Source organism: Petaurus breviceps, unplaced genomic scaffold, assembly GCF_028583685.1.
Source record: "Petaurus breviceps papuanus isolate PSGF00001 unplaced genomic scaffold, PetGlider_PUasm1.0 181, whole genome shotgun sequence".
Classification (NCBI taxonomy): domain Eukaryota; kingdom Metazoa; phylum Chordata; class Mammalia; order Diprotodontia; family Petauridae; genus Petaurus; species Petaurus breviceps.
The window spans coordinates 22,705,532-22,725,541 of record NW_027185784.1 but is presented as its reverse complement, the minus strand read 5'-3'; the positions used below and the strand labels follow the sequence as shown (position 1 = coordinate 22,725,541).

At 37.1% G+C, this 20,010-nt stretch overlaps 1 protein-coding gene across 1 annotated transcript in view; it reads left to right on the top strand.

The window, feature by feature from the left end:
- Positions 1-20,010, top strand: part of KIAA1549 (KIAA1549 ortholog) — a 169,923-nt gene that overhangs the window by 78,790 nt on the left and 71,123 nt on the right. Inside the window, exons 6-10 of the mRNA XM_069087317.1 lie at positions 151-334; positions 2,879-2,938; positions 6,232-6,377; positions 12,397-12,574; positions 16,580-16,764. Coding sequence (XP_068943418.1) covers positions 151-334; positions 2,879-2,938; positions 6,232-6,377; positions 12,397-12,574; positions 16,580-16,764 — 753 coding nt within the window. The remainder of the gene's footprint in view (positions 1-150; positions 335-2,878; positions 2,939-6,231; positions 6,378-12,396; positions 12,575-16,579; positions 16,765-20,010) is intronic.

Sequence of the window (20,010 nt, the reverse complement as noted above, 5' to 3'; positions counted from 1 at the left end):
CTATTATTACTAATGAAGTAGTCAACTGTTTAATAAAGTCAGTCACTGTCTTATTAAATCGCTGTCTTATTAAACTCCACTTTCCCCAGTAAAAAACAGTAGTTTAAACCAATAAAAACAAAAAATTCGATTCTTGCTTACCTCTTTCAGATATTGAATATAACTCTGGGGACATCGTGGACAGCTCCTCGCCAGGGACCAGTGAATATTATCTTTGCTGTTAAAGGCAAGAAAGGGTTCTTGAATGGATCAGAAGTCAGTGAGGTTCTCAGGAACTTGAGTATGGTGGAATTCAGTTTCTATCTGGGATATCCTGTGCTGCAAATAGCTGAGCGTGAGTATGATATGCCCTTAAAGGTTCAGAACATTGACTTTTAAACTTTATTTCCTAGAACATAGGGTTTTTCTATCCATTATGAATTCTTCCATTGAGATGGATGATGAGAAAAGAAGTGGGCAATATATCAATAGGAGAAAGCCTGGACTCTGGGGATGAGAAAACATGTGCTCTTTTCCTAGGTTTCTACTAAGTAGCTGTGTAACATTTGTACTCCTTTAGGACCTTTTCTTCATCAGTAGAATGAAAGAATTGGACTAGAATAGATATTCTTAATCTTTTTTTGTGTGTCATGTTTTTAAAATGCATAAAATGAAATAGGTAGGTTTAAGAAGAAAACTAGTTATTAAAAAAAAAGCCCAAACAGTTTGTGGATTCTGGGTTAAGAACCTTTAGGCTAGATAATTAATCCTTAATGTCCACTGTCAGTACCATACAATTCCTAGGAGAAAGTGAAATAATAATAATACTAGTTTACATTTAGATAGTACTTTACTTGTTTACCAAGTATGTTTCTCATAGCCCTGTGAAGAAGGACCTTCCAGTGTTACCACTCCTATTTTGAAGATAAGGAAATTGAAACTCAGACTGAGGTCATTTGATTTGCCCAAGGTCTCCCATCTAGCAAGGGTCAGTGCAAGGACAGGGGACTAGTTTTTTAACTCTAAGACCTGTGCTAGTTCTGGCATCACAGCTACTGATGACTGTGTTTAGTTTGGGTTTATTTCATTGTTTTTGTTTAATTGTTTTTCAGTTGTGTCTGACTCTTTGTGACCCTATTTGGAGTTTTCTTGGCAAAGATTTGCCATTCCTTCTTCAGCTCATTTTACAGATGAGGAAACTGAAATAAACAGGGTTAAGTGACTGGCCTAGAGTCACCCAGCTAGTAAGTGTCTGAGGCTGGATTTGAATTTGAGTCTTCCAGACTGAGCCCTGTGCTCTGTCCACTGTACCACCTCTCTGTCCATCACCTCCATATTTCATCACCTCCATGCCTATTTCATTCTGGAATAAGGGCTGGAATTCCAGGTCATGAAAAACAAGAAAGAAGGGATCCATGGCTGAAAAAAGTTTGAGAACCCTTCTCTGAAGGATGATAGATTTTCTGGGAGGGAGGGAATTTGGTTTATCTTTCTGACTTATGTAGTCGTAAAGGTAGAGGGTCTGTACATACAAGTTATTCCTGAAAGTAAATAGGCTAACTGGTTGGAAATTTATGCTTCTCATTTTCCTCAAATTAAACTTCATATCCTTCATCATGCCAGGAGTAAAAAAAAAAAAAACAAAAAAAAAAAAAACCCAAACAACTAAATTTTAACATAAAAAATTTCTAATCTTTAGGAATGATGTGAGCTGAGAAAATTGTATCCTGATTTGTATTTGGAGATATGCAAAAGGGATTATAAAATTAGAACAGCGAAATTGCCTGAGACCTCAGAGATATCTCATTCAAATTGTATCATCTCACCAAAGTGCTCCTCCTGCCTCTGCTTGGGGACCTCTAGTGGCCGGGACTTAGGTTCTATTACCCACTCTGGTGTGAAGTGCCTTGGGCTTGAATTTAGGAGACCTAAATTTGAATCCCAGCTTTAATGCTTACTAGCAGTGTTACTTTGGGCAATCCTTTGGAGCTTCAGTGAACTCATCTGTAAAACAGGGATAGTATTTGTACTGCCTGCTTTACAGGATTGCTATGAAATTCAGCCGAGATGATATGTGTACCTACAGCACATCATAAACCAAAGTGCTGTGGAAATCGGAGCTTTCTATTGTTCCCTAAGTTAGCCCATTCCATCAAACTATTGTTCCTCCTCGTATTTTCTCTCCATTGTTCCTAGTTTTGGCTTTCAGGGCCAAGCTAAAGAAACCTTTAAAGTGTGTGGAGAGCAGTTTTGTTTTCCCTAAGTTTTCTTTTTCTGCCATCTAAATTTCCCAAGTTACTTCAAACATTCTTTGTACAGCATGGTTTGGAGTCTATTCATTGTCTTGCTTGCCTTACTTTCTGAGAAGAAAAATTGTTATCAGGGACATTTCTTGGCACATCTGAACTGAGAGACAGTATAGCACAATGAAAAGAGCCTGGGCTTTGGAGTCCTACGAAGTAGATTCAAATCCCGCCTCTGTAAGTTACTACCTCTGTGACTTTAGAGAGGCCACTTAGCTTCTAATGGGCTCAGTTTCCTTATCTACAAAATGAGAGAGGGTCTGACAATGACTTCCAAAGTCCCTTTTGCCTCTAAATCTCTGATGTTTTGAATCTCCTTCTTCTACTTCTTTATTTCCCCTCCCTCTCAGTCACCGAAAACTTTCTCCTTGAAGCTATTGTGCTCTGAATTTGTTTACAATCTGTGTGTACACCAAGCCATCCTTTTGTCTTAGCATTTTGAAGATAAGAAAAACAAGTAGTTGAGATATGTTGTGACTTTTAAGTAGCATTCTGTCTTCCTGGCTGCTGCAGACACACACACACACACACACACACACACACACACACACTCTTCCCTTCAAATTCTCTTTCTCTTTTTTTTTTTTCTTTTACAGCCTTCCAATATCCACAACTCAATTTGTCTCAACTGATGAAGTCATCTTGGGTAAGAACAGGTATGTATGACCTTCGTGATACTTTGCGGACTCTAAGATTATTCATTTACTAAAATCAGGGGCAGGATTTATGGGGAGATATTACTTTTGTGGCCCAAATCAGTTGAAGATTAAGGTTCCTATGGACTGGTGTTCTCTACTTTTTTTTTTATTGAGAAGAATTATTTAGAAATTGTGTGGCATAATAAAGAACTAACCCCTGAGACAGAAAAAACTTCCTTGGATATATTCAAACTGGGTATTGCTGCATGAATTTCTTCACCCTCTGAGTGACTGCTGAATGATTGCTGATCAGTGTTAACCTGTATAGGTTGAGAGTTTCCTTGATGGGAGTTCCTTATATCGCATTAGTGGATTAACAAATCTGGTCCAGAAAAAAAAAGTGGGGGTGGGGTGGGGTGGTGGCGGAGGGGATCCATGATTTAGTTGTATCCATAAAAGACATTCAGAGTGGTTCTTGTAGTATACATGTAGATTTATTGCCCTACAGGTATATAGTTCTCCTCAGTCCTGAGAACTCCAGCAGTCAGTATAAACAGTAGATAAGAGGCTTCCTGGCTTGAATAAGACAATGAACAAAGAGATAAGACACTTTAATAAAAGTTAACCTGCAGTTTTATGCCAACTGGTAGTAGATTGAGTAGACATCACGGTAAATAGTTGTGGGGAAAAGATGTGCAGTCTGTTTGTCTTGTTAAATAGAACCTCCTCTAAAAGCCATGAATTGAAGATGACTACTTGCTTCTCAAATTGGTTTTCAAGAGTCTGAATATACTTAGTTAACAAAGAACCACTAAATCCTGAGAAGATATTTGCTCTAAACTGTAGCTAAATAGGAATCTCCTTTCTAGCATTGCTGATGTGTAGTCATGCAATCTCAGCTTGAAAGACACCAGGCATGGGAAACTCACTTCATCCTCAAACAATCCATTGTACTGTTGGATAGTTCTTCCTGTAACAAAAAAATATTTTTTTAAACCTTACATTGTTCTAAAATTTGTGTCCCTGCAAAATCCAGCTATTGCTTTGAGTTTTACTGTCCAGAACTAAGCAGAAATTGTCTGATCCCTCTTTCTCCTGACACTTTGGTCAGCTCTCCTCTATCTTTTAGTCTTTCCTTGTCTAGGTTAACCATGCTAAGTTCTTTCTGCCAGTCTTTATCTGGCATGTCCTTCATACCTTGTCATCTAGGTCACCTTCTCATTTATTCTTCCTAAGATATGTTACAGAATCAAACACAGTACTCTGCTGTGGCCTGAGCAGAATGTAGTAGGAATATTGTCTCTCTCATTGTGGACACTGTGCCTCTTGCACTGTAGCCTAAAATTCAAATAATGCTTTTATTTGACACACCACACTGTTGACTGATTTGAGCTTTCGGTCCACTAAAAGTCCTATATCTTTTTTCCCCTAATACTATTGCCTTGCCATGTCTCCCCTATCTTGTACTTGTTTTTTTATGCTAGTATAGGATATTATATTTATCCCAGTGAAAGTCCTTCTGATTAGGTTCAGTTCATCAACCTAACCTTTGTCATCCAACATGTATGCTATTTTCCCCGTTTTTGTTATTGATAGACTTGATAAGCATATCACTTGTGACTTTGTCCATGTGATATTTTAAAAGGTTGAACAGCACAGAACCAAGGACACATTTGGGGGCCATTCCATTAAAGACCTCATATTGATCTATTAATATTTATTCTTTGTAATTTGGTCTTTGGACCTCCTTTGAATCCATCTAGCTGTATTGTAGCTAGTTTATATCTCTATGTTGTCCTCCTAGATAGCATGAGAGACTTTTTTGAATGCTTTACTAAAATCTTGGTATACTATTATCTTCCCTTAAGGATTTTCCTATCTTTACCATTCTATATTCTTTTGCTTAACTCTCTTTGGGGATTGTACTTGGAGGAGATTGTAGTGGTAGCGAGTTTAATGATGAGTTTGTTGGAATTCATATGCTGTATAAAAGCAAAACTTAACACTAAAAAATTATAAATGCTCACAAATACCCTTTTAATAATACATTTGAAGATTTTGCAGAGAAGTGAAGTTGAGCTTATTGGTCATGATTAAAGACTATTCTCTTCCTTTAAAAAAAAAGCACAGTCTTTGCTTGTCTTGTGGCTCTATTTCTTTTTTCCACTATTTTTCAGAAATAACAGCAGTTCAGAAATCATATTGGTTGTTTTTTTTTTCCTGTGGCCTGAGTATTAAATAGTAGCTCTTCTGGACCTGGTACTTTGAGAACAGCAGCTAGGTTCTCTCTTAACATCTCCTTACTTTTTTTGAGTGAGGAGTTTAGTATAGATGTTAACAGTCTCTGTTAACCATTTTCTTTCTGTGTTTGCAATATGAAAATGATTCTTCTTATTAGATAAAAAAGGAGAAAAATAAGAATTGAGTCATTCTGCATTTTCTCCATCATCCATTGTTATCATCCCATCTACCTGCAGTAGCCATGAAATTGAAATGATGTCCAGTTCATGGGAAAGGACTGAAAACTCTCGTTTGTTTTTGCCCAATAGAGAAGTACTCATAGAATTTCATTTAATATACTTCCTTACATCACTATTGCCTTGGCTTTATGATTCTGAAAGCCCACAAAGTCTGTGTTAAATAGGTTCTTGCTATCCTCTGCCCACCATGCATTTCTTTTCGATTTGTAGGAATATGGTCTCATTTCTCTCTGTTAGTCTCTTCTTCTCAGGCATAGGGCACTTAATTAGTAGTACTAAGTTCTTTTGCTGTTTCTCTTTTTTTCTCTAATTTATGTTGGTGTCACATCTGTAGCCCTGTCAGACATGAACTTAAGAAAAAAGGGAAGAATCTTAAACTATTTAGGTATGGTGCCCATCCCTGAATTGAAATTACAGCTTCATCATAGACTCTTTTTTTGCCATGTGACTGTGCCCCAACTCTAGTTCAGCAGATAGGCATGACCCAGAGTGTAGATACACACAACAGGGGTTACGCTGGCAGCCTTCACTGAAGAGGTTGACCCATCAGCAGAGGAGAGGAAAAACACTGCAAGACCAGCCTCAGCTGTGCAAAGCATCCTACCTGGGACCTTCCCTTTCTCTCTCTTGTGTTGCTCAGCATTTGCTGTATCACAAAAGGCCAGATTCACGTACAAGCAGAAGATTCTGCATAACTCTTGCTTAAGTCTCCTGGCTGTTAGCTGGCACAGACTGCCTGCCCTACCCACCTCCTTCCCTTCTGTGATTCAGCTACTTTACCTTCTTCTGAGTTAACAGACAGTATCCCTTTACATTCTGTTTTGACCTTAGTTCTCCTGGGAGTCCTCGAGAGGCAGTTACAGAATGAGGTATTTCAAACCGAAATGGAACGGAAGCTGGCCAGGTTGCTCAGTGAATCTTTAACCAGAAGGAGGGTATGGAGACGAGCCACCTTTGCAGGAAACAATGTGGTGCAGGTACTTAAATGAAAGTGGAGGTGGGGAGTGGAAAGGGGACAGAAATGAAATGACATAATCTAGAAAATAAATTTTGTTTTGTGGTATGGTGTTGCTTTGCAAGTAGAAGATGGCATGAGAGTTTTTTATTTAAGCTGGTTGCTTTTGGGGATAAAGTTATAACAATTAAGAATATCATTGTTTCAGCTTATCTTGACAGATGTAAATTGAGATTGATTTTTGTGCCATATATGGTATTAGCCCTTTTAAGAAAATGCAAAAAAAGTTTTACATTGACCTTAATATGAGATGACTTTGAGTTTAAGGCAACCTTATTTTTCAAAGAACCTTTTTTAAAAATTATAAAAACATGCTTTAACATGTGTAATACAAAATATTATAGATTAGTGTTACTTATGTGATAGTTGTAGATCTGGAAAGAACCTCAGGAAATTAGAAAAACTAAAACTCCTGCCTATTCTTCTCAAAAAATGTCTCCCCTACACTGCCTGATTTTGAAAGTTCCATTTCATTACAATTTTACCAGTTTTAAATTGATCGATTTTTGTATTTATTAAGTTCAGAACTTATAAAATTTATAAAGACAATTTTAAAAAGAAAATAATTTGGAGACATGTGACTTCTTTTTAAATGCCATACCCTTGGAATAGTTAGTACTATTAATAAGTCATCCATATCTTACAGATTACTTTTTAATTTGTAGCTATCTGACACAAAGGGCCACTAGGTGGCACAGTAGATAGAGTGCCTGGTCTGCCATCAAAAAGACTCCTCTTTCTGAGTTCAAATCTGGGCTTAGACACATATTAGCTGTGTGACTTTGGGCAAGTCACTTAACCCTCTTTGCCTCCATTTTATTAAAAAATTTTTTTAATGCTTTATTAACTTCTGATTTACATCATTTGTTTCTGCTGCCTCAGTTTTTTAAATGACAAATTACTCTAGTATCTTTGCCAAGAAAATTCCAAATGGAGTCATGAAGAGTTGGACATGACTGAAATGACTGAACAATATCAATCTGACACAAGGAAGTGGTAGAATGGAGCTGAGAGAGAAGGAAAGAACAGTTTTGGATCTGGGATGCTAGATTGGTGTGGGTTGCTGGAATGATAAAATGAGAGCAGAGGGTAGCTGGTGAGTCTGGGAAAGAATAGCTTCAAAAGAAACATCATACTTGTGGTGGGTTTTGGGAATAGGGTTGTGTAGTATTGAGGTTGGAAGACTTTAATGATGCTTTGATGTAACCACCTAGATTTTGCAGATAAGGAGACTGAAATCCAAAAAGCATTACTTAAAGTCATATATCAAGGAAGATACAGAACTTGGGGTGTATTGAGTTTAAGTGACTATGTGTCATCTCAAAGAATATGTCTTGTAGCCGTCTGAAGAGATGGGACTGAAACTCTGGTAGAGGTCAAGGCTAGAGTGGTCATTTAGATTGAAGCTCTGAGGCAGGCTCAGTTCATCAAAAGACAACTCAGAAGATGAATGGAGTAAGAACCATCCTTTGAGTAATGTTTGTAGATAGGGGGAATGAATTTCTCAGATAATTGAGTCTTCTCTCTTTGTGCCAAAACCTTTTTTAAAATCACCTTAAGCATTTTAAATGAAAGTTTTTCTAAAATGAATTATACAATTTCCTCCCTTCATAAGCTGATGACTCAGTATCATCACTCTAAATTTTAGATGATTTACAGTGATTTAATAGGATGATGCCTTCAGGAACACACTGAGGTATGTGTAGGTTGTTTGTTCATATACAGAATAGAATGTTGATGTAATATGAACAAGACAAGAATTAGACCCCATGTCCTGAATTCTGTTCCCTCAGCTATTATTATAGTATTATCCCACATTCTTGTCTTTCATTTGTGCTCACTTTCTAACAAATGGACTGCATATATGGGCTCTCCTGAAGTTGTGTTCCCAAGCCATGTGAATTATGGTATAGTTTGAACTCAGTGACCATGCTGCAGTCCTCAATTTTTGAAAGGCAAAGGAAAAAAGGGTTTTTTTTTTTCTTCTCATTTGTCCTTTCAGGATAAATGTGGCATTTCTCTGGCTTTGAAAATACAGCCATGGAACGACTTTTTGATTCCCTGTAATCACCACCTGTGGTGTTTCTAGACCGTCCATTTCTAAGCCAATGTATTCTTTTGAAGAATGAATGGTTGTACGATGTTCTTTGGAGCTCAGAAAACCAGCAATTTCACATTGAGAACATTGAATAGGCTAGGATCCTAAAATTCAGACATTAGGTAGGAAAAAATTGAAAGGAAGAGTTTATAAAAATCACCCATAAGAATACTGGAAATTCATTCAAAATAGATCATTAGAAATCCAGGAAAGATAGATGCAAGGGATAAGAATATTAGGCACTCCTAATTATCTTCTTCATGGCTAAGCATCAGAGTCAAAAAGATTATTTCAGGGGAAAAAAGAATATCTTTTTTCCAAGTATTGAAAGATTATATGGGGGGGGAGAGGGGAATATGTCAGGTTAAGTATAAATTTAAATTTAAAAACTTTTGTGAAGACCTTGTAAGGGACCACAAATTACACAAAAAATGAATTTTTTAAATAATAAGAAAAGGATACCTAGAAAATTTTGAAATTTTGTTGGATGGAACAAAGAACGTTCTCAGTAAAGAAAAGGAAATAACTGAATTCTCTGCTTGGGTTGTCACTGAGGAATCTATTAGGCAATATAAATTATCATTTGAAAATGATGACCTGAAGGCATTAGATCAAATAACAATCAATTCTTATGATATGGTAAGCCAGATAGACAAAGTAAATATAGATAAATTACCATGACTAGATGGCATCCACCCAAAGATTTAAAGTAGTTTGGAAATGAAATCAGGGGTGCTGGTGGGAGAAGGCCTTTAGCCAAAATGTGTAACTGACCATTGCAAATGACCAACATATTGGAGGACTGTTAGATTGTAAATATTATTCTTGTATAGATGAATGGTTCCAGAGGCGATTCAGAGAATTGCAGATTAGTGAATCTACATTGGCATAGTCTATAATAAAGGGTGGAATTTCTGAATATGGAGACCAAAATATCTCATTAGAGAAAAGTCAGCATAGTTTCTATACTTGGAAATCATATCTGGCTAATTTATTAGTCAGTTCTTTGGGGGTGGGGCAGAAGGAGAGAGGAATAGCTGTAAGCTTGTGTTCAAGGGGAGCAAGGTATGTCTTTGACTTTGATTTTTAGAAAATCTTTAACCAATTTTTAGAAAAAGGATATTATCAAAACTGGGTTATAATTGGATTAAAGGACCTTCTCTTAAATTAAATAAATGTAGATGTAAGGTGGAACTTTCCCTATATATATAGGACAGAAAAAGATTGTACATGCAATTGCAGATCTTTATTAAGTATAGCTTGCTTTTATTTTTAAGTATACAATAAATTTAGCTTATAACTTTTAAAGTTGTCCTGCTTCTTTGTCCTTCTTTCTGACCTTCCTTTGGTTTTCTTTTCTGCATTAAAAAAAAAAATTCTTCTAGGAGTTTTGTTCTTTTTTCCCCCATGTTAGGAAGTGGGGTGAAGAAGAGAAAATAGATTCCTGTTTATTAAAAAATATTTTTAGGGGCGGCCAGGTAGCACAGCAAGTAAGAGCACCAGCTCCAGCGTTGAGAAGACCTGGAGATCGAATCCCGGGCTCGGACACTTAGCACCCACCCAGAAACACCTGGCCGTGTAACCTTGAGCAAGTTACTTAACCCCAATTGCTTAGGGGTGGCCAGGTGGCTTAGCGAGTAAGAGCACCGGCTCCAGTGTTGGGACGACCTGGAGATCGAATCTCGGGCTCAGACACTCAGTACCACACCCAGAAATAACTGGCTGTGTAACCTTGAGCAAGTTACTTAACCCCGATTGCTTAAAAATTAAAAAAATATATATATTTTTAAAATTAAAATAACTCAAAAAACAAACACATACACACAGAACCTTGCCTCAATCATCCTTTTTTCTCTTTTTTCATTTCATTTCTTTTTCTTTTTTTCTTTTCGCTACCTTATCTTCATCTTCCTTTCCCCTCCATTGGAAAAAAAGGGGACCCTTTTGAAAATGTTGATGGAGTATTGGTTTAAGGAAGGACAGGAAATATGAAACAGGAATAGACATTCTCTAGGTAGAAACACATAAAGAACAGCACTCTCCAGATATTGGTAATAGGCTTGTTCTTCAGTCATTTTTCAGTTGTGGCTACCTTGTCATGACAGCATTTGGGGTTTTCTTGGCAATACTCCCATATTGGAATGATTTGCCCTTTCCTTTTCCAGCTTATTTGCAGATGAGGAAACTGAGGCAAACAGTAAAGTGACTTGCCCAGGGTCACACAGCTACTAAGTGTTTGAGGGCAGAATTGAATTCAGGAAGACTCCAGGCCTGGCATGCTATCTACTGCGCCACCTAGCTGCAATAGGATTAATATTAAACAGTAGCTTTTTAAGTGATCTAGAGAAGTGAGTCCACAATGAAAATTCCAAGTTTGGTGACCCTAAGTAAACTCTTTAAGGCAATGAAGGAAGAGTCAAGATATTGTAGAGAGGTCTTCTTCTAATGAACCTGTGCTTATGAGCAAAAGAGTGACAGATGTGTTTTAATGCGAGCAAGTATGCCAATGGTTAAGTTTCCAAACTGTGTATGAAGGTCATAACCCAAAAGAAAGACCCAAGAACAATTTTAGATTGTTCCCAATGTGATGCTATCACCTGAAAGGTCAATGTTGATCATTATGAAGAAAGACGGGAGAAACAAAATGGAAAATAAGACAATGACCCTTACATAGGGTTGAGCTATATAGGCATATAAATGCATACATGTGTATATGTATTTGTATACACACATGCATATATCCTATGGTATGCCTCTCCTTGTGGAGAGTTCTGGTCACTGAACCTCCCAAACTGTTACAGATAAAAAAAGGCCACTAGTATGATCCAAAGGATGAGCCTACTGCCATATGAGAATGGCCTGAGAGAATTAGGAGGCTTCTCTTGGCAAAGACAAAGGTTCTTTGCTATGCACCGCTTGACAGAGAGATGATGGATTTAGTATGCAAAATGAGACATACATTTTTGGGCATAGCCAGTGGGAGAATTTGCTTGACTATGAATATTTGTTGCAAAAGTTTTGTTCTTGGGGTGGCTAGGTGGCGCAGTGAATAGAGCGCCGGCCCTGGAGTCAGGGGAACCTGAGTTCAAATCTGGCCTCGGACACTTAACACAAAAACTAGCTGTGTGACCTTGGGCAAGTCACTTAACCCCAATTGCCCTCCAAAAAGCAAAAATAAAAATAAATAAAAAGTTTTATTCTTTAAAATTAGGGATTAGGATGGGAGGGAGAGAAATAAATGCTTATTAATTGAGAAATAAAAGAAAATGAAAGATTAAGAAAGACAAAAACTGAGAGGGGGACATTGTTAGGATCCACGAAAAGCTTGAATAGTATGGAAAGGTTGGGCATGTATTTGTTCCTTAAAGCCTGTACATGTAAGAATGAAGGAAGACATCATGGTATAGTTGGAAGGGCACTAGACTTGGAATCAGAGGATGTGGGTTAGAGTCTAATTTGCCCTTGCTAGCTGTGTGTGAACTCAGGCAAGTAACTCTCTGGGACCCAATTTCTTCAGCCAGAGGAATAGAGGATCTTGAAGTTTCCTACCACCTCTAATATTCTATAAGTCTCATAGCCATGGGCTCCCAAGAACCATCCCTTTGGGACATCTGTTGGCAACAGAATGGATTAGGTGGACCTTGGGCACAATTCCTGTATTCTTCTACCCTATGCTTCTAGGTTACATCACATTTGTTCTACTCTGCCTCTGCCGTAAAGAGTGCCAATGTGATTTTGACACTCACGTGGCAAAAGTAAATTTAAAGTGTACAAAAGTAAATCTTGGAAGACAGACTATTTACTAGAATATTAAATGATAGAGAGAGAAGGCACCCTGAAATTGGAGTTTTAAAAATGTCAGTAATTATCTGCTGCCTTTCAGGTTGTTAATGTCTCACGGTTAGAAGGTGATGACTATCCAGTCCAGCTAATCTATTTTGTGGAAGATCAAGATGGAGAAAGGCTCAGTGCAGTGAAGTCTTCAGATATGATCAACAGGATAGATATCCAGAGAGCTGCCATTATCATGGGCTACCGCATCAAGGGTGTAATTGCCCAGCGTAAGTCTCTTTTTTATCTCAGTAGTAAAAGGGAGGAAGAGTTCTATATTTTTAAGTGTGCACAAAATCCTGTAGCTGTGTCTGATTGCTTTTGTGTTTTTGTTTTTGAAAAGTTAGTATACATTTTAAAGTGATAATACAAACATATTGTAGTTCCCCAAATTTCTGTTGTATGTGCCTATATTTGCATGTAGTTCAGGTTATCATTGTTCATTTAAAAAATTTCAAAAACCTGTTTTTTTAAGTAGTAGTTACAAAGTACATCTTTAAAATTAGCATTTACATTTTTAAGTATATATTTCTCCATATCTGCAATTATTTTGTCTTGTTGTTTAAACAAATGTATTTTGCTATTTGTTTTTGCCAGAATCTTCTACTTCAAATTTTGTATATGGAAAAGAGTGAAATGTGTGAGTAGCAGAATATGCTTGTTTTTTTTTTCCTCTACATCCAAAAAAAAAATCAGAGAGCTTTTTTTTTTTCTAAAGCCAGTTTGATGTTTATTTTTGTAAGGATAACTTTTTATCTCCTCTTGTAAAAACTGCCCTCTGTATCTCTTCTTCTTTCAGAGTTTAAGTATTTGAGGATAAAGAGGAATGATCCAGAAAATGATTTGGATAGAAATACATATAAATATATACACACATATCTATCTATCTATCTATCTATCTATCTATCTATCTACTTTAATAAGGTCAGACTGTTTTTTAAAAGTATTTGGGAAGAAGTATAGAACACAGATATGGCAAGAAAAGTGTGAAACTTTAACTGCAAAAGAAATTAGATTCTTACCATATAAGGATTAGATACACAGCAGAGATTTAAGGAAATAAAATAAATGGGAATTTTTTTAAAAAATCTGATAAATAATACTAAGGTGGCAAAACAGTTTTAGAAATTGATGTATTTGTCAACTATGAATTAGCTTTAAATGTCTTTTTGAAACATAAGTATAGTCTATTTCCACAGTTATGGGAGGCCTGGAAATGAACAAATGAGATAAAGTATATAAAATGCTATGTGAATCTCAAAGCATGATAAAATTGTAAGACACCATAATTTTAAAAGGCTGTTCTTTAATATATACTACAATAAGATATTTTGATTTGAATACTTCCTAGTGACTCATGAAATATATTTTTTAATAAGAAGTTTATCTTAATTGCAAAAACCCTGAAAATGGGGATTGTTTCAACTTTTATTGGCTATCCAAGCTCCATGATTATCAGAAGATTGATTATAAGAGAACATGTGCATCTTTTAGACATAGAGTCCACCTTATTTTACACCCATCTCTTCCTGGACTCCTTTTGAACTTCAAAATACAAGTACCATTGCCATGACAAGGGTCTTGCTTTGGAACTGGTGGAAAGAGAGAAATGGAGAAGCTCAGCCCTTAGGGCTAGGCTAGGAGGCAGCTCAGGCAAAAGTAGGATACAGGACTGCTTAAGAGCTTTTTGTGCCTCTGACTTTTCTTCTTAAAGTTGCCAGTAGGGCTAGAATCCACTTCCTTTGACCTGAGTTTAATGTTGTCACTTTTATACACCTGCTTTTTTTATGTAGAAGAAACCATGTATGCAGATAATAATAGGGCTAAGGTTTGAAAAGAAATAAATCAAGTATTTCATTCTTCTAGCTTTCCCTGCCCCTGGGTTTCTACTCCCTTGTACAATACATTTTGCCTGGCATCACCTAGTATTTTTGGAGTACCTACTTTGTCACTAGCACTAGGATAAGAAGTGTAAGATCTCTCTTCCCACAAAGGATTTACATTATGTGGAGGTAGTCAAAATGGATACACATGAAATGGTTAGCAAATAAGGTAGCAATGTGTATCATGATATGCTGATATATAACATTATGTTAGATTGTATGACACAGTTACAAGAGAGATCTAAACATTTCATAACAATGTACTCACGAATTAGAAACAAATAGAAGTTAGGAGATACACAGGCTGGTATCATCAAAGTACAAAGAAAGACTTGAGCTGAGCCTTATATGCTGGGTAGGAAATAGATAATTGGGGAGGAGGACATTTTAGGTGGAGAAAGCTGGAGTAAAAATATAAATTTGAGGGTCATTATCAAAGAGAGGTCATAGTTGAAGCCATAAGAGAGAATTATTTCTCTGAGGGGGTGTTGAGGGAAGAACAAAGAGCCAAGGGCTTAACTTTTGGAGTTGAGGTGAAAAGAAAGAAGAGATATAAGAAAATTAAATAAAGAAGCTGTCTAAGAAGTAGAAGGAAAGCCAGGATAGTTTAAGATTAGACTAGGAGATAATTTTGAGAAAGGATAGGACTGGATTTGGTTTAAAAGAAGGTTAGCATTGATGTTTGGGGAAGGCAATATTAGATAGAAACTAAACCTGATTTTAAGAGCTTAAGAAGAGTCTGATTGGGTAAATGAAGATAATGAGTGTGTTAAAGAAGTCTTTCCATTTTAAAAATTAATATATTGAAATAGGTCTCAGGCTGTTCAGGGAAACCATAGAATTTGTTTGTCCTTATCTTTTAGAATTTGATATCATGAAATCAGTCATGTTCCATCTCAAACCTGTCTTGTATCTCTTCTGTAATGCCTATTGTGGTCATTACTACTATGTGTTACTATACTAGTGTGGTTGTTCCTCTAATCTCAAAGGACAAAACTCAGTTGTGAACAAACAATCAATTTTCAATTCATTTTTAGTTATGTTATACTTGCTTATGATGTGGGTCATTCTGTGAAAATTTAGTAGGCAAGGTAGTCTGCTAGCTTAACATGGGAATGAGAACAAAAACTTGTCTCTTGTCTGGATGCTGCTATTTACTAACCATGTAACCTTGATCAAGGCATTTGAACTCTCTATGCCCCAGTTTCTTTATGTAAAATGAGGGACTAGATGCTTTCTTAAGGTCCCTCCTATCTTTCTGTTCTATAATTCTATGCCTGTTTTCTATAGTCTGTTATTATAATGTGTAGTGAGAGATCAAGCTTTTTTTCAGGTAATAATTGCTCACATTTCTGTAGCACTTTATATCTTGATATATATACTTGATGTACTTTGAGGTACAGAATACTTTTCCTCAAAATGGCCCTAGGAGGTGGGTAGCTAGGTAATATGGTGAAATAGATCAAGTCAAGTCATGGACATTTATTAAGCACCTACCATATGCCAGACACAGTGCTAAGTGCTTGGAATACAAAAGGAAGTAAAAGACAATCTCTGCCCTCAAGCAGCTTACAGTCCAATGAAGTGCTGGCCTTGGAATCAGGCTGATCTGGGCCTCTGAAATTTAGTTCTATGACCTTGAGTAAATCATGTGGCCTCTCTGAGCCTCCATGTGTTTATTAGTAAAATGGGGGCAACAATACCCATAATACGCACCTCACAAGGTAGCTATGAAACTGCAGATAGGTGATGTAAGTAAAACACTTTGTAAACCTTAAAGTGTTTTGTAAATGTTAATTATTGTGATTATTGGAAGTATCATCATCCCCATTTTGCTGATGAGAAGATAGAAGCATAGGAAAGAAAGTTAAGTGACTTGTCCAAGATCAGAGAGTTGTTTAGTGTTTTGGCAGCTAGGTGGTGCAGTGGATAGAGCGCTGGGCCTGGAGAAGACCTGAGTTCAAACATGGCTTCAGATATGTATTAGCTGTGTGACCCTGAGCAAGTCATTTAACCTGTTTGCCTCAGTTTCTTAAAGTGGGAATCATAATAGCATCTTCCTCCCAGGATTTTTGTGACAAATGAGAAAATATTTGTAAAACACTTAGCACAGTGCCTGGCACATAGAGTAGGCATGATATAAGTGTTAGCTATATTACTACTGCTGCTGCTACTACTGTTATTGTTTTATTAGTGTTAGAGCTGAAATTAGAAGCTAGGTATCTACTGGTTCCAAGTCCAATGTTCTTCCTACTATACCAGGACACTGCTTGATGGGTCTTTCAAGAAATGCAACTTTTGAGAAGGACTTTCCTCATTCCTTCCCTCCCGTTTTACTCTTCCTATTCACAGCGGTAGATCGGGTAAAAAGGTCACCTTCTGGATCTCAAAGCAATAACCTGTGGATCATTGTTGGCGTGGTGATTCCAGTGATTGTGGTGATGACCATCATTGTCATTCTCTATTGGAAACTCTGCCGCACAGACAAACTGGACTTCCAGCCTGATGCTGTGAGCAACATTCAGCAACGTCAAAAGGTAAAAATGGTCCCTCTCAGTATACCTAGTATACTAGTATATATATGGCATGTTGCAAAGTTGGGTCACTCCTGATGCAAAGATGAGTGTTTCAATGTCATGGTAGAAATAACTTGTAATCAGAAGCAAAAAAGGAAAATGTTTTCTGAAAAATTATTGGTTATTTTCTATAGAAATTCCTTCTTTTGCTATAATGGAGAAATTTCATTCATTTTACCATTATGTTCACCTAATGATATCCTACACGGCACACAGGCTTGTTAGGAGAGGTAAGTGTATATGAAAGCAGAGACAATGAATATGTGGCATAGTGAAGAAAGTACAGAATGAGGAGTCACATTTTTCCATTTACTTGCTGTGTTATGTGACCTTGGAAAGGTACTTTGTCTTTTTAGGCCTCACTAAAAAGGGGAGGGAGAAGGAGGAGGGATTGGAATACTTCTAGTTCTATGTTTTTCTGAAAGTCCCTAGCATGGGTTAATGTGAAATATCCTCCACTTGCATCAAACAGTGATGAAATTGAACAGGAAATGGAGTCTCAGGTTTACCAGGGATTGTGAACGTAAGGCTAGGAGGGACTTTAGTGGTCATCTGGTCCAGAGATGTCAGACTTGATGCCTGTGAAACTCTGGAGTGGAGCCCTAGCCAAATTAAAATGTGATTGAGAAAAAGTTAGCAAAATTAATAAAAATATAATACGATATAGATGATGTTAATTTGTGGTTTTCTAAGTCTATATATAGTCCACATGGATCGATTTCTTTTTCAGTTTGACACCATTAATCTAGTCAAACTCTCTTTGGAGATAAAAATATATATATGGGGGGGTGTGAATTAGGAAAGTAGGTCAAGTGAACTTACATCAAAAAAAGTGAGTATACAGAGAAACATAATTCCTTCCTTTCAGTAGAGAAATGATCAACTCTAGGGACAGAATGTTTCTTATGCTATCAGGCATAAGTGGTTTGTGGGTTTGACTTAACCAGGAAAGGTTCTATAGGAATGGTGATATATCAGAAAATAAGCATGTTATAAAAACCTAAAAGTATCAATAAAACCTAAAAAAATAAACAAACTAAAGTGTTTCTTCTCCAAATGCGACCTCTGTAGCTAATCTTCAGGGATGTGTTTTTTAAAAATGGAAGCCAAGAGATCATGTGCAACCCTCTCAACTCTCCTTTTCCTGTCTTCTGTCATGCTAAAGCATGATGACAACTCTTGTAGGATTTGGAAATCTTAATGGAATTATAAGATTCTGATAAGAGAAATAAGGGAAGCGAGAAAAGTGAAGGACAAGGGTTAAAGTACTGCTGTTTTTAATAGTTTTTATTTTATGAGTATGTTTCCAAATTAGCTTGGTAATCTGAGGATTCTGATGTAGCACAGAAGTGGGCTCTGTACTTACTATAATGACCCAAATTAACATGGGCAGGTTGGGTCCCCAAAGTTCAACCATCATTTGGCAATAGGGGAGAACCCTGAGAGATTATAGGATATCTTTCTTTACTAGTATTTCCCCATCCTATGTATTCCCACCACCCCATATCAGTTGAACAATTACCATCTCTTTAATATCAATCCCAGTTAGTGCCTTCCCAATATCAGTTAGCCAGTTGGTATCTCCCTTGTTATCAGTTAACCAATTAATTTCAATTGGTGTTTACAAAGGGATATTTACTGACAAAATATAGCAGGAAATGAAATCTGGAGCCCACTCACCTCTACCATGTTGATCCCTAGGGAGAATGGACTCAAGCAGGTTATCCTTCCAATCTGGTTTGGCTACTGCAAGTACCAGTAGTCTCTACTATGGGCTTTGATTTGCTGGATCTTTGGTGACCCTTCTGACCTTTTGAGGCTTATAGGATCATCCCTGGGTCCATTTGCCTCTGCTACTCATTTATCTGAGATCAGTAGAGAAGAAACACAAAAGAAACAGGAGAAGTGGAGGTAGCCATGCCTGCTTAGGGAGACATGGTAGCTTGCAACAGCATCTGCTAACTCTCCTCACTGGTTGCCTCCTAGCAGTTCTTATCCTACTCTTCACTAAGGAAGAAAGAGAACTTTAGTCCATTCATCCTCTGTGAATGAATGCTCAGTTCTGTCTTAGCAGCTAGTCAAAAGGCTTTTTGTCACCACTATAATAAGCCAACAGGAAACAGAGGCTACCTGGGCAGGCTAAGAATTGGAAGCATTTTGCACCGTTACCCATTTCCAGTAGTATCTCAGTGAGCTTCCTCCCAGATTGCCAGCAGGCAGAAGATACCATTCATGTTCCTAAACACTTGACCCTCTTTGCCCATTCCCCTGTTATACTAATCACAAGTATGTTGTATGTCACCCATCAGCTTAGCATCATAGAGTTTATAGTTGGAAAGGGATGTTAGAGACCATCTCTTCCAACCCTCTCTCTTTTTTTTTTAAACCAGATGGGAAATCTGAGACCCAGATAGACTAAGAGAGTTAGCCAAGGCCATAGTCATAGAATCAGGACTCACACCCGTGTCTTCTAACACCAGAATCCAGTGGTTGTCCCACTATATTACACTCACATGTTAGAATTTTAAAAATGGTTTCTTAATTGAAGGAGAATTTTTATTTTTATAACCAAGGAGATTAATTTGTAGATGTTTTATTATTGGTTAATGTTACCACCTTTGGAAATGATATCTTAAATCACAGTGCATTATTATGCTGATCGAGGATACTGGAGGCATATTACAAATTAATACTGCATTTGTTCTTCATCTTCATTTATTCTTTATGCCATCTGGGGTTAGGTTTGTTGGTTATAGACAGCTCAGCACCTGGGGAAAGGATAAGAAAAAAAATGTGTAATATTGAATGAATTAGAATCGTACATATCATTGTTAAAAATAACAATGGGTTATGTTCATGTTCTAGTGAAATGGCATCGTTACAACAACATTTAGACAATATAGAGGATGCTCACATTTTCCCATTTCCTTCTGAGTACCCCATATTTCTTCTTTTAAACGCTTCTGATGAAAACTCGTCCATGCCCATTGTTTTATTAGACTCTTACAGGGGAGTACCACATGGTTCTCTCTCATTTGTAAAGCAGGATATTCCCCTGGTTTTCTCCTTCCCTTTCATTTCCAAAATCCTTTTATGGCTGCAGATGGCATCGTAATTCACATACAAGGGATTTTAAATAGAACTGCCAGCCCATGGAGTCCCCCCTATTCTTTGAGTGCTATGGGGTTTGGGGGGATGGATTTATAC